At 38.7% G+C, this 14399-nt stretch overlaps 1 protein-coding gene across 8 annotated transcripts in view; it reads right to left on the reverse strand.

Moving 5' to 3' along the window:
• Window positions 1-14399, reverse strand: part of EXOC6B (exocyst complex component 6B) — a 581371-nt gene that overhangs the window by 259726 nt on the left and 307246 nt on the right. For all 8 annotated transcript variants that reach the window (XM_029937576.1, XM_029937578.1, XM_029937580.1 and 5 more), the window contains exon 16: window positions 6713-6824. In XM_029937576.1, the coding sequence (XP_029793436.1) occupies window positions 6713-6824 (112 nt within the window). The remainder of the gene's footprint in view (window positions 1-6712; window positions 6825-14399) is intronic.

Here is a 14399-nt window from a genome sequence, read left to right on the forward strand (position 1 = left end):
AGGAGAACAGGAGAAACCTAATGGAGGACCAGGGAGAGGGGAAGAGGGAAAGAGAGTTGGGGAGAGAGAGGGACGCAAAACTTGACAGACTATTGAATACTGAAAATGAACTGAGGGTTGAAGGGGAAGGGGGAGGGGGGAAAAGAGGAGGTGGTAATGGAGGAGGGCACTCGTGGGGAAGAGCACTAGGTGTTATATGGAAACCAATTTGACAATAAACTATTTTTAAAAAATAAAATAAATAAAAATAAAAATTTAAATTAAAAAAATAACTTAAATAATAAAAAAATAAAATTAAATTAAATTAATGTAATGTAAGAGTAAAGGTTTAGAACAAAGGGAATCTTATTTCAAACGCTACTTCAAATCTTATTTTTAATAGAAAATTTTGTATTTCAAAACGTCTCAAATCTTATTCCAAACTGCTTACTGGTTGTGTGGCCTTAGGCAAAGTTAAGATCTCTCGTCTTAAAATTGAGATAATAGCAACAATGTCATACCAAAGAAATAACCAATATATTACAAATTATCATATATAAATAATAAAGTACTGAATGTTATACCAAATTCCTAAAAGCTATTATTAATATGAACTTACTTAACATATCTCCAATTAAATGTGGCTCAAGAAAATCTACGATTCTGACTAGCCTCACTTTAACTCCTATCCATTAGCCAGAGTAAGCACTTAATGCTACAAAATAACTACATTATCCAATACCAACCTAATCTCTTTTCCATATCCCCAGATATACCTTTTCTCTGCTTCAACCCCAACATTTGTTCTGGATCTCCACTTGCAGCTCAAGATCTATCTTCCACTGGGCAAATGGAGCATTTGGAGTGTGCCACCACAAAGTATGCCCAGCCACAGCCATCTGTGTCCATATACTCTGAGTCTCACCTGTTCCCAGAGATGAACTTTACACCACCTAAAGCCAATTCCTCTGCCTGTGCATTAGAGTCTACATCCTCTCTCCTACTCGAGGGAATTACTCCAAAGATTCCCCCTTTCTCCTACATCATCAACTTTCTGCTTTCCATTGCAACATTCTCATCAAAATTAACAGGCTACTACATCTCCTATTAAAAAACAAAACAGGGGCGCCTGGTGGCTCAGTCGGTTGAGCACCGGCTTCAGTTCAGGTCATGATCTCGTGGTTCGTGGGTTCAGACCCCACGTCAGGCTCTGTGCTGACAGCTAGCTCAGAGCCTGGAGCCTGTCTTCGGATTTTGTGTCTCCCTCTCTCTCTGACCCCTCCCCTGCTCATTCTGTCTGTCTCTCTCTCTCTTGCAAAAATAAATAAAACATTAAAAAAAAAAAAACAAAAAAAACAAATGGTGCCTGGGTGGCTCATTTGGTTAAGCATCTGACTTCAGCTCAGGTCATGATGTCACAGTTCTGGGTTCAAGCCCCACATTGCGGTCTGCTAACAGTTTGGAGTCCGGACCCTGCTTTGGATTCTGTCTCCTTCTCTCTCTGGCCCTCTTCCACTCCAGCTCTGTCCCTCTCTGTCTCAAAAACAAACATTAACAAAAACAAAAAAACAACTTCTTGCTTAATTCACTTCCCCTGCCATTTCTTTGCTTACCTAAGAAAATTCCTTGAAAGAATTGTCTTCTCCTTGCAGTCTCCAATGCCAGTCTTCTGATTCTTTAAATTGTGTAATTTAAGTCAACACCTTATTTTAAAATGGTTTTATATTTACAAAATAGTTTCCAAGAGTTCTCAAGTGTGCCATGCCCAGTTCCTCCTATTGTTAACAACGTCCATCACTATGGGACACTTGCCACAACTAAAGAACCAACGTTGGTATATTACTGTTAACTGAACAACACACTTTATTGAGATCTCACTAGTTTCCCTCCCTAATGTTCTTTCTTTTTCAGGATCTCGTCTAAGATACCATATTACACTTAGCTGTCTTAGCCTCCTCTGGTTTGTGACAGTTTCTTAGACTTCACTTGTTTTTGATGACCCTACCAGTTTTGAGGAGTACTGGTCAGGTATTGTGTAGAATGTCCCTCAATTTGGGTTTGTTTCATATTTTTTTCATGGTTAGACTGGGGTCATGGGTTTTGGAAGAAAGACCATAGATCCTTCTCATCACGTCCTATCAAAGGTACATGCTATCAATGTCACTTATCTATGATGATGTTAATCTTCATCACCTGACTGAGGAAGTGTCTGTCAAGCATCTTCACTGTAAAGTAACTTTTTCCTCCTTCCATACCCTCCTTTTTACATGAAGTCACAAGCACAACCTACATGCAAGGGTTGGGAGCTAAGCTCCACCTTTTCAAAAAGGTAACATCTATATATGTTATTTGAAATTCTTCTGGACCCATTCTCTTTTCAATCTACTCCATCAGTAGCCTCCTGTCATCATTTTATTAAAAATGATCATAATGAGGTCACCGACATACTCCAAGATTGCTAAGTCCCATAGTAATTCTTATTTTTCATCTACCCTGATCTGTTGTCAGTATTTGTCATAGTTGACCACTCCCTCCGTCTTTATACACTTTTTTCATTTGGCTTCCAAGACACCACACTCCTGTTAATGTTCTTATTTTGGTTTCTTTTCCCCCCCCTAATTCTCTAGGGACTACTTCCCAATCTCTTTTGTGAGTTCCTTTTTTTTCTGACTCCTTAATAATGGAGTGCCCAAGGGTTCAGTCCTTTATCTTCTCTTCTCCATCTTTACAAGCTCCTTTAGTCATATTATCTAATCAGGTGGTGACAAATATTATCTATATTCTCCCAATTTTTTTTTTATCTCCAGGCCAAACCTCTTTTTAAAATGCCAAACTCATATATATATATAATTGCTTACTCAATACCACAAACTGTATATATAATAAACACTACATATTAAATTTGTCTAAAACAAAATTCCCAATATCCTCCACCCTAACCCCAGCTCCACCTAGTTTTTGACATCATAGTGCATGGTATATATAATCTTCTATCTGTTCAAATTAAAACATCTTGGAGTTATCTTCAACTCCTTGCTTTCTCTCTCCCTTTACATCCAATCATCAGGAAAGCATGCTGACTCTAAACTCCAAATCCGATCATCTGTTATTACCTCCATAGCTACCACCTATGCGGCCATCAAATCTCGAATCATTACTGTCATAGCTTCCTAACCAGTCTCCCTGTTTACACCGTACAGTTTATTTCCAATGGGACAATCAATGCGATTCCTTTGAAATATGGCACATAGTACCACTAATCAAATTCCTCTTCACTAAAAATAAAAGCCAAACTCTTTATAGTGGCCCTATCACAACACCCTGGCACTTCTGTAATCTAATCTCCTGCTTCTCTTCCCCTTTCTTACTCTACTCTAGCCTTCCTAGCTTTCTTATTATTCCATGAACTAACCAGGAACTTAAATATCTTTAGCCCTTTACTCCAACTGCTGCCAACAACACTCTTTGCCCTTAAAACAATAGCTCAACATCAAGATGCTGTTCTTTTTAATAAGACCAACCTTGAACTTCCACCAAACTCCTGATTTCCTTAACACAGGTTCCTGCCTTTCCCTTCATCAAATTCACTTCCTTCTATCATACTAGATGATTTACTACTTATTTTCCTGGTTATTTGTTATGTTTTCTGCCACTGGAATGTAAGCAAGGATCTCTTTTGTTGTTCTTCTTGTTGTTTACATATTTATCTGAACAACTTAGATTAGTGCCTGTTAAACATAGTAGGTATGCACTAAATACTGCCAAGTCAATAAGCAAATTATTTATCTCAACAGGACATTTGTTATAATCTTCTAACTTCTCTTGGTTGAAAAACTCCATCCTGGTACTAAACTTGACAATCATTGTTTACCTGCTCAGACTTCTTATTCAGCAACACCAAGTAACATACACTGAGTGTTTACTACATACTAGGTACTGTTCTAAGCACTTGATATGTTCATTTAATCCCCACAACAACCCTACAAACTATACGCTCCAAGGACACATTTATTAAAGGAAGAGAACCTACGCAAAATTGGGATTCAGGCAGTCTGCCTTAGGACACACACTCTTAACTACTGCTCAGCTGACTTTCTTCCCACGGACTTGGACGAAAGAAACAACCTGAGGAAAACAGCTCTCCCTGCTGACTGATAGTCACAGAAGGTATGAGAGTCAGAGCATGCAAGTTACAGTAAGCGAGAACTAAAAGGTAAATGTTGAGCGGAGTCAACGTGGGGAAGCAAAGAAGCAATGACATACGCAAGAAAGCCAGCGTACAGAGAGAAAAAGATAAGAGAGCACATAGATAGAAAAGAGGAATGCGATACCACGTAAATTCAAATGAGACAGGCAGACAGACATTAGCTTATAGGAACTCTTAAGTCCTGAAAGGATTGTCTGACAACCTGAAATAGAATGCAGTTAGTTTCATAATATTTCTCTTGCTTGAATGGATATGTGCTTGCTGACACAAAATCACCTCTACCTAGATCAATTCTGCTATTATTATGGACTTCTTGTAAAAGTCCCTTTGTTATGATGAAATAATTAAATCAGTAGGGAAGGGAGTACATTATAGTCAAAGTGAATTAAGTTTGGGAAAAAACAACCCAGACTCAAGTCTCGTTTCTATCATTTTCTTAACTACAGGATCTCAGGCAATCTCACTGAACTTTAATTATGCTTTCTATAAAATAGGAATAATAACACATGCAGCGCCAACTTCAAATGTCATTGCACTATAAATGAGATGGTATTTGTGAACAGGCTTTGAAGAATACAAACTGTTCGACAAATGTTACCTCGTGTCATGATGAGTGTGCATGTGAACTCACTTTAGTTACCTGTAAAGGAAGATATAATGTCTTCTCTTTCCAAAGGTGAGCAATAAATTATTCTAAGATTTACTGGTTGGCGATAAAAATCACTGGGTATGTATTTGTCTATATGTGTACATATCGCCATAATAGCCAAAAATAAATAAATGTGTGTAGATGTTCTTTCACTCATATACAAAGATATTGATAATGGAAGTACATTATTACCTAGAAAGATCCAATGACTTAGGAATAATATTTAGCATTCACTGAAAAGTGCCAAGAACTACAATATAATTATTTCCATAAGCTTCTACTGCCTCTTCCTGTCCTGACCTGATCTGTGCAGGGCCTTTGCAAAGGACAATGGAGTCAGGAAAATGAAAGAACTGAGAAGTTAGGTCTTTCTCTTAAGATGTCACAGTATATCAATGGCACAGCCACAACTAAACTCAGGAGACTTCTGAGACCAAAGCTGTTTCTATCACACCATGTTCCTTCCAAGCTACCTGTTTAAAATGTTTTAAGAGACTTCCAAATGGCATAAGAAAACATGTATTGAAAATTATGACACAGAGATAGTTAAAAAAATCAACAACAAACTTCCTATCCTACCTAGGATCTACATAAGGAGAACAGTGCACTGTAACAGAAGAAGGACTTCCTACTTTCCACTTCATTTCATTCTTTCTTTTTCTCAGCCTTCCTGATGACGAAAAGAACTTAACCTATTCTCAGACATAAAGATAATGCCTAATATTTTATACCAAGCAACAGAAAGGAAGCTCTACAACATGAGGGAACTGTCCTAAATAACGTCAAATATAACTTTCAATTATAAAAAGCGGAACTCAAACACTGCCGAAGTTCCACATTATAACAGTTTAAAATCTTCACACAGGGAAATAAACAAGCACTCCAAGTCGGAAGGAGATGGTCACCTGGCTTCCAGCTGTCATTACCTATGAGTCAGATTCATTAACCATTTGCTGAATTTTCACCAGGATCTTTGACAGTGTATATCCCAAAAAATGTCACTGTTTCCTAGAGCAACGGACTTTCAAACTACACCACCTCTGCAAATAAAACAGATGGCCAACAGCCTTTCCCTTTCCCTGTGAAAAAAATTCCTCCAAACTCTCACTTTTGGCAATATAATTTCCATAAAATGGCAGGTTGACGCTCCCATGCAATCCTGGGTTTCCAAGAGAAAGGAAACCTCACATCTTTCTAAATTTTAGGACTGCACGCCAATGTGCCAAATCTTCAGTTTGCCAAGATACTGTTCTCAACACGTGTATAATCTCTCTCCTTGCTTTGTGAGATTCTGTAAGCTTCCACAGAAATGTGATGATTGCCTTTCTCCCACATTTCCTCAGTCCCAGATCCCCAGACTCAATGCTGATAAAGAGTAATGACCACACATACAGGAAGTATCTCGAAACCAAAAGCTGAGTCTAACTCTAACCAAGGACTACAAGTGCCAATGGCCTTGGCATCCCTGACTGATGTAGACAACATGTGGTTTCATACTGTATGTTGTATCTGAACTGTCATTCATTTGGTTCGGAACATGATGTTGACTATATTCTCCAACCAACAATTTTGTTTTTATATAATGGATGGCAAATAACACAAACGTATCCCAATGACCTCAGAAAGGAAAACCAGTTAGGCTACTGAAAATAATGAGAAAGAGAGAGAGAGAAAGTGACTTTTCAAAATGCTATAGATCTCTCCAAGGGGACAAAAGAGAAACACAAATGATTTGTTTTGCACTTTCACCATTAGGAATCCATCCATAGGATCATGATGGACCACAGAGAAAGTTATAATTAACTCAAAAACAGGCCCCAGAGCTTAGGACATCTGTTCACATAGTGCCTTGGCTGCTCCAGTAAGTGCAGCTTTACCTCAGTAAGTCCAATATTCTTCCTTTTAATGACATTCTGCAGAGAGTTGCTCAGAGTCCTGGTTAGCAACAGGTTTGTAGATTTACGAATCATGTCATCGACCTCAGTTGAGCTGAAAAAGAATTACCATGGGTAAGTCATACCAGGTAGCAGGATTACTCTGGAAACAAAGAAGGCACCAGTGGTGCTTCTGCTGACGATGATAATAATAATAATGATAGCAGCGAATACCATTTATTTTGTACCAGAAATTAGTCTAAGTGTTTTAATATATTAAAATTCATTTAGGGGTCCAGGGTGGCTCAGCTGGGTAAGCATCGACCTTTGATTTTGGCTCAGGTTATGATCTCACGGTTCATGAGATCGAGCTTCTTGTTGGACTTCGTGTTGACAGCGTGGAGCCTGCTTGAGATTCTCTCTCTCCTTCTCTCTCTACCCCTCAATCATTCATGCTCTCCCTCTTTCTCTCATTCTCTAGCTCAAAAATAAATATTTAAAATATATAAATAAATTCATTTAACTTTCACACCAATGATATAAAGTACGTTTATTATCATTTCTACTTTACAGATGAGGAAATGAAGGCACAAAGAAGTTAAGTAACTTCTTCAAGGTCACACAATAAGTAAACAGCACAAAATTTTAACACAGACCATCTAGCGCTAAAGCTCACAGCATTTAAACACTATCATAACCTGTCTCTCAGAGCAGATAAACAGTTCCCAGCGTGATTCCTCATCCTGAAACCTTTATTTCTCCCACACTTCCAAGTTCCTTCACAGATTATTAATATTAATAATTTTCCAACCTGGTCTCTCTGTTGGCTTCCTACACCACTTCTGTACAGCGAATTGCTGGTAACAACCCTCAGAAAAGTTATCTCTGCTGCTGTATTGTCTTCTTTCATATACTGTCTAGTTAACTCTGATTCCAAATTAAGTGTTTTAGGCCAGTAGTTTAATTATGCATAAATGTCTTATAATCCTTACTATCTCCAAAATGATGAATAAACACATTTTCCTTGTTTTTTGTTAATTTATTCACTCATTTTTAATCCAGTGAACATTATTAGGTCCTTACTCTGCGTTTTTTTTTTTTAAGTGAACTCCCAACCCCAAGATCAAGAGTCGCATGCTTTACCATGAGCAAGCCAGGCACCCCATAATGACATTTTCTACACAGTAAAGGAAACAAAACATAAAGAAAATGATTATATTTGTATGCAAAGTTTGAAAAAAGAAAACAGTCCTGGTAACCAATAAACTAAATTCTAGACCTATACATCCTCCATGAGCCCCTGAAAGTATCACCCAAGATGGCTTTCTAGAAAAGATATGCTGTTAGGACAAATATTTCTTCAATGATAAGATTAATGTTGTAGAAATTCTAGTTTATAAACATCAAGAAATAACTGTTAATAGGGATTTGTGAGTTCTTTGTAAATTTATTGCTTGTGGACAATGGTCATAAATTTAATCGCATCCATTTCTTTTTTTAGAGAAGAAAATCAGAGGGTTAGTATAGTCTGATTAAAAATCTTACAATTCTAAATATATAGGCCAGGTATATTAACATGCTATGTGGAAAACAGAAAAATATCAAAACTAAATATGACTACAGAATGAAAGGAAATAATCAGGAAAAAATGATACATCAAAATATTTTCACAACATCCATGTAAGGATACATTTCACTGACCAATACCCTCTGGCCCACTGTTAAGCTTTTCAAAATTATTACTGAACTGAAATACTTCATTCCACAAATATATGAGGTGCTGGGCACTGTGTTGGTGAAATAATGAGATCAAAATGGTGCATGAACAAAATACTCATGGTTCCTGCCTTCATATATTAAGCTAATAATTATATCAGGTAATTGTAACACGAGCTACAAATAAGTATAGGTGGCTATAAAAATGATTAACACAGGTATTTAAAGTAATCTAGTGTCCCGACATTAATCGCTCTCGGGTTATCCTGTACTTATTGTATATCTCTATTATGGTTTAAGAAGATTGGGGCACATGGGTGGCTCAGTCGGATAAGCATCTGATTTTGGTTCAGGTCGTGATCTCATGGTTTGTGAGTTCAAGCCTTGTGTCAGGCTCTGCGCTGATGGCTCAGAGCCTGGAGCCTGCTTCAGATTCTGTGTGTCCCTCTCTGTTTGCCCCTCCCCCACTTATGTTTTTTTCTCTCTCTCTCTCTCTTTCTCTCACTCTCTCTCTCTTTTTCTCTGAAAAAGAAATAAACGTTAAACAAACAAACAAACAAAAAAGAAGATCTAGCAGAAGTTCCGCATGCAGACAGGACACAGAAGATCAAGAAAGACCATCACTACCTTCATTACAACAAAAAAATCAGGTCTATGGGGCACCTGTGTGCCTCAGTTGGTTGAGCGGCCGCCTTCAGCTCAGGTCATGATCTCGCGGTTCGTGGGTTCAAGCCCCGCTTCAGGCTTTGTGCTGACAGCTAGCTCAGAGCCTGAAGCCTGCTTCAGATTCTGTATCTCCCTCTCTCTCTGACTCTCTCCTGCTCACGCTCTCTCAAAAATAAATAAAACATTAGAAAAAAAAATTTTTTTTATGTCAGGTCTTATCTAAAAGCTGTATTTTCCTTCAATGTCAACAAAGTATAATCAACACACATACATAAATGTATACCTGAACTGAACTGTGCACCATGACAAGCCTTTGAAAGGTGTGCAAAGGCAGTTACTTTCATACCTGAGGCCATTTGCCTAATTTGGGTACAGATGGATACAGGACTGAAACAGTTAGAGGCTGAAAGGCTTTGGTGAGATGAAGAGAAATTAGCCAAACCATTAACAGTACGGGCTACACTGACAGTTTGGAATCCTGGAGAGCCCCGAAACAAAAATAAATCAACTGATGGAATAATTCTCCCTTACAAGAATTCTGCTCCATAAGAAATGGTGAGGGAGATGCCTGAGTGGCTTGGTCAGTTATGCTTCTGATTCTTCATTTGGGCTCAGGTCATGGCCTTGCAGTTCGTGGGTTTGGTCCCCAAGTCAGGCTCCGTGCGAATGGTGAGGGGCCTGCTTGGGGTTCTATCTCTCCCCCACCTCTCTCTGTCCCTCCTCTGCTTGTGCACATATGTTCTCTCTCTCTCTCTCTCTCTCTCTCTCTCAAAATAAATAAACTAAAAAAAAATGGTGAGGGCAGGGCACCTGGGTGGCTTAGTCAGATTTGGGCTCTTGATTTGGGCTCAGGTCATGATCTCATAAGTGTGAGATCAAGGCCCCTATCAGCTCCACGCTGAGCATGGAGCCTGCTCAGGATTCTCTCTCTGCCTCTCAGTCTCTGCCCTCCCCCAGACAATCCCCCTCCCCCAATAAATAAGCGGTTATAAAAGAAAGAGAGAAAGAGAGAAAGGAAGAGAGGAAGGAAGGAAGGAAGGAAGGAAGGGAGGGAGGGAGGAAGAAATAGTGAAGACAGTGCTAGAAATCAGAGAAAGCTCTTGCAAATTCTGCAAGGGGTTTTGTTTCCAGGGCTACAGAAACTCAACCCAAAAGAGAGAAGAAACTAACTAATGAAGAAACCAGCCCAGTTCAAATCCTGTTAAGATCAGAGATAAGCTCCTGGATGAAAGCTCTGGAATTTTGGAGTTGGTCTTCTGGAAAAGATTCTGCAATATCATTTGAAATCAGAAGTAATTTGAAACTAATTAAAACTGAGACTCACATTAGTTCCCTCAAGTTATTATGAAATCTGAATGATCTATCAAGCAGCTAGGAATGGCAGGAAAAGAAAAAATATGACAAACGAGGCATATTTAAGGACATATTGGCAAAATCATCTCCAAACATGACAAAATATTTCAACCCACAGATCCAAGAACTTTAGTACCTCCCACACAAAATTAACACAAATAAAACAACATGTAAGAACATCAGAGTCAAGGGGTGCCTGGGTGATTCAGTCAGTTAAGCTTCTGACTTTGGCTCTGGTCATTATCTCACAGTTTGTGAGTTCGAGCCCTGCTTTGGGATCTGTGCTGAGAGCTCAGATCCTGGGGCCTGCTTCAGATTCTGCATCTCCCTCTCTCTGTGCCCCTCCCTGCTTAGGCTCTGTCTCTCTTTCTCAGAAAAAATAATGAAAAAGGTTTAAAAAAAAATATCAGAGTCAAATTACAAAGTCCAAAGATAAAAAGAAAATCTTAAAAACAACCGTGGCAAGACAATACATTCAGAGGAACAAAAAGAATAATGACGGGTTACTTCTCTTCAGAAAACAATGGAAGCAGACAGTGGTATGACATCTTTAGACTATCAACCAAGAAGTCCAGGTCTTGGAAAATACATATTTTGAAAAAAAATTTTTAAATGTTTATATTTTTGAGAGAGAGACAAATTACGAGCAGGGGAGGGTCAAAGAGAGAGGGAGACAGAATCTTAACCGACTGAGCACCCAGGCGCCCCTAGGGAGACAGAATCTGAAGCAGGGTCCAGGCTCCGAGCTGTCATCGACATGGGGCTCAAATTCACAAACCGTGAGATCATGACCTGAGCCAAAATCAGGAGTCAGAAGCTTAACTGACTGAGCCACCCAGGTGCCCCTACATATTATCTTATATCCCATATTAGACAACTGTGATTGTCAAAATGGTCTCTGTCACTCTAGGTTGGAAGCTACATGCAGCCTAGAAAATAAGGTAAATGTAAACCAAAGAATAAAGGCAGCTGTAAAATCCTCCCAAAATGGATTTTTAAAAATTATTTTAGAGGGAGGGAGAATGTAAGCAGGGGACAGGTGCAGAGGGAGAGAAAAAGAGAGAGAATCCCAAGCAGGCTCCACACTCAGTACTGAATGTGATGTGGGGTTCAATCCCATGATCCTGGGATCATGATCTGAGCCAAAATCAAGAGTGGGACCGTCAACTGACGGAGCCACCCAGAAGCCCCTGAGTAATTATTTTTCATTGTCAATGTTAAACATAACAAGGGAGTTTTCAGGCAAAAACTTGATATATTCAAGCAAGAAAAAGATTTCTGAACAATTTACTCAACATTATCCATTTACCATATTGCTTTTCCTCCAAAACAGGATAGGAGTCATTGTGCAATGAACTTGCAGTATTTTCTATATGGTAACATACCTAATACTGTTACTAAGTCATGTGGCGGTGGTGGTAGAGAGGGTGGGCCGTAAGGGGTAAACAACTTTTGGTTTATAACTTCCAAAGATAATCTCATTTCTATGAAACCAGCGTCATTTTCAGAGAAAAGAACAAATGAACTATACAAACCTCATGCTTCATTTTTTAATTAATAAGAATGATTATCAAACAAGTTACTCAAACTGTGTTCCAATTATGTTTACTTTCAGAATTCCCTGGCATGCCATACATTCCATCCACTCGTTCTTTTGTTGTTGTTGTTATAATTGACTGAGCTGGGGCAGGAAATGTGCTGAACAAAACATTAAATGTTTCTACCCTTCAAGAAGCCTTTTTCTAACATCCTTAATTTGGTTTGGTTCCCATGTGGCTGCTCTGTCTCTCCATGATGGTGCTTGTCATCAACTGTTCAGTTCCTCGGCTTACACACTCCTTGAAGACAGGACTATGTTTTCAGCATCTTAATGTCCTCACTACCAAGCACCATCTGACAAATAACAGATTACCTATAATGTGAGGGGAATAAACCAGTAAATAAACAAAGGAGCCTACGGGCTAATACATGAAGGAACACACAGATACGAGTAGAGCGATCAAATCTATGAGCATCCTGGAACGGCAGTATTCATAAGGTACAGAAAGAACACAAAGGGGCGAGCAGACCAACTCCATTAGGGATGGAGGTGGTCAGAAGGGCTCTGCTCATTAGAGGCTTATAATGAGCCTTGAAGGATGGTCACAAGCTAGTTAGGAGCACTAACAGAAAAGATGATTTTAAGTAGAGATAGAGTCAGGAGGAAAGTCAAGTCAAAATAGCATATTATGAGCAGAAAACACCAAATAGGTTGTTAGGACTGAAGCACAGAGTGACACGGAAATCAGCATGGGGTAGAGAGAGCCTGGAGGCTACGAGGGAGATGAGGTGAAGGGGTGAGGGAGGAGCAGGTAGCGGAGTTCCTCAGGCCAGAATCTGAGCTTTACACTATAGGCCATGAGGGATCCTTGGAAAGGTGAGCAGAGTAGAGATAAATGATAAGATTTGATTTTAGAAAAATTACTCTAGGGAACATACAGAATAGAATGAGGAGAAAGGACAGACGGTTGGGAATGCAAAGTTAGACAGATAAGAACAATTAGGAGACTATTAAAATGGCCCAAGCACAGTGTGAATGAAAGCCGCCACAATGGGAAGAGAGAACTTTAAGGAAAAAAAGCTGAAAACAAACAAACAAACAAACAAACAAACAACAATCAATATAATTTTGTCACCAATCAGATTTCCAAGGCTCTTTTACAAAAGAGCATTGCATTCCATTGGTTAAATGGGAATAATTAACACTTACCTGCAAGAAACACTGTGACAATGATCTGAGATTGTACATGTAAAATACTAATGCATATTGTGAAGCCAAGGGTAAGAACTGTAAACACGGCAGGAACTTTTGTTGAAGCCGATGCTGATCAGATTTGATCCTGGCTTAAACATTTAATCCTTGTGACCTTGATAAAGCTCCTATTAACCTCTCCCTGCCTCAATGTCTTCCTCTGAAAAATGAATTATACTTTCTAGTATCTCATAGATTAGTACTATTTTGAATTTTACAGACATTTTTAATATATTTGTAAAGTGTTTACAAAAATTAGACCAGTGCTTGAAACTTTGTTTCTAATAAAAATAGTTATTAACAGAAAACAAGGAATTGAAAGGATTCTTAGATTTCTGGTTTGGGCGAATGGTGGTATCATTCACTGAGAGGAGGAGGCTCTTTTAGAAAGCCAATCATGATGATTATTCTCCCTCAAAGTCTTTAAGATGAATTAAGTAGTCTTCTAGGTGTTTTGCAAATAAACTAAACATATTTTAACACTCGCCATGATATATTTTCATGCCTAACATCCTCAGTAGACACTGACAATATCTGCGGGCAAAGAACTGTATCTTTTACTTCTGCATTTTCAGTAAACAGGATGTATCTGCTACATGAATAGGTTCAGAACATGTTGGCCAAATAACTTAAAGGAGACATGGATACCTTTAACAAGTCCACAGGATATTTGGAAAGAAGGGTATTTCCAAAGGATTTTACTTGCTACTTCCCTAGAGGCCCTAAAATTTCATCAAGTAGAATATAAAACTTAATATACTATTTTCTAGTGAATTCTCACCAATAAAAAGTGTTGAAATGCAAATTTATAATGAAAATAGAGAATAGGGGCACCTGGGTGGCTCATCAGTTAAGCGTCTGACTTCAGCCTAGGTCACGATCTCACCATCCGTGGGTTCGAGCCCCGTGTTGGGCTCTGTGCTGACAGCTCAGAGCTTGGAGCCTGCTTCAGATTTTGTGTCTCCCTTTCTCTCTGCCCCTCCCCTGCTCTCTTTCTGCCTCTCTCTCTCTCTCAAAATAAAAAAATAAATAAGATAAAGACATAAAAATTTTTTTAAATAAAAAAAGAATAAGCTAAGTAATATAAACAAAAATAAATTATTCACAAGTCTCCAACTTTCCCTTTTGCCATGACTTTATAAATATACCAGTACTGTGCTCTGA

The sequence above is a fragment of the Suricata suricatta genome, chromosome 4 (assembly GCF_006229205.1).
Source record: "Suricata suricatta isolate VVHF042 chromosome 4, meerkat_22Aug2017_6uvM2_HiC, whole genome shotgun sequence".
NCBI lineage: Eukaryota > Metazoa > Chordata > Mammalia > Carnivora > Herpestidae > Suricata > Suricata suricatta.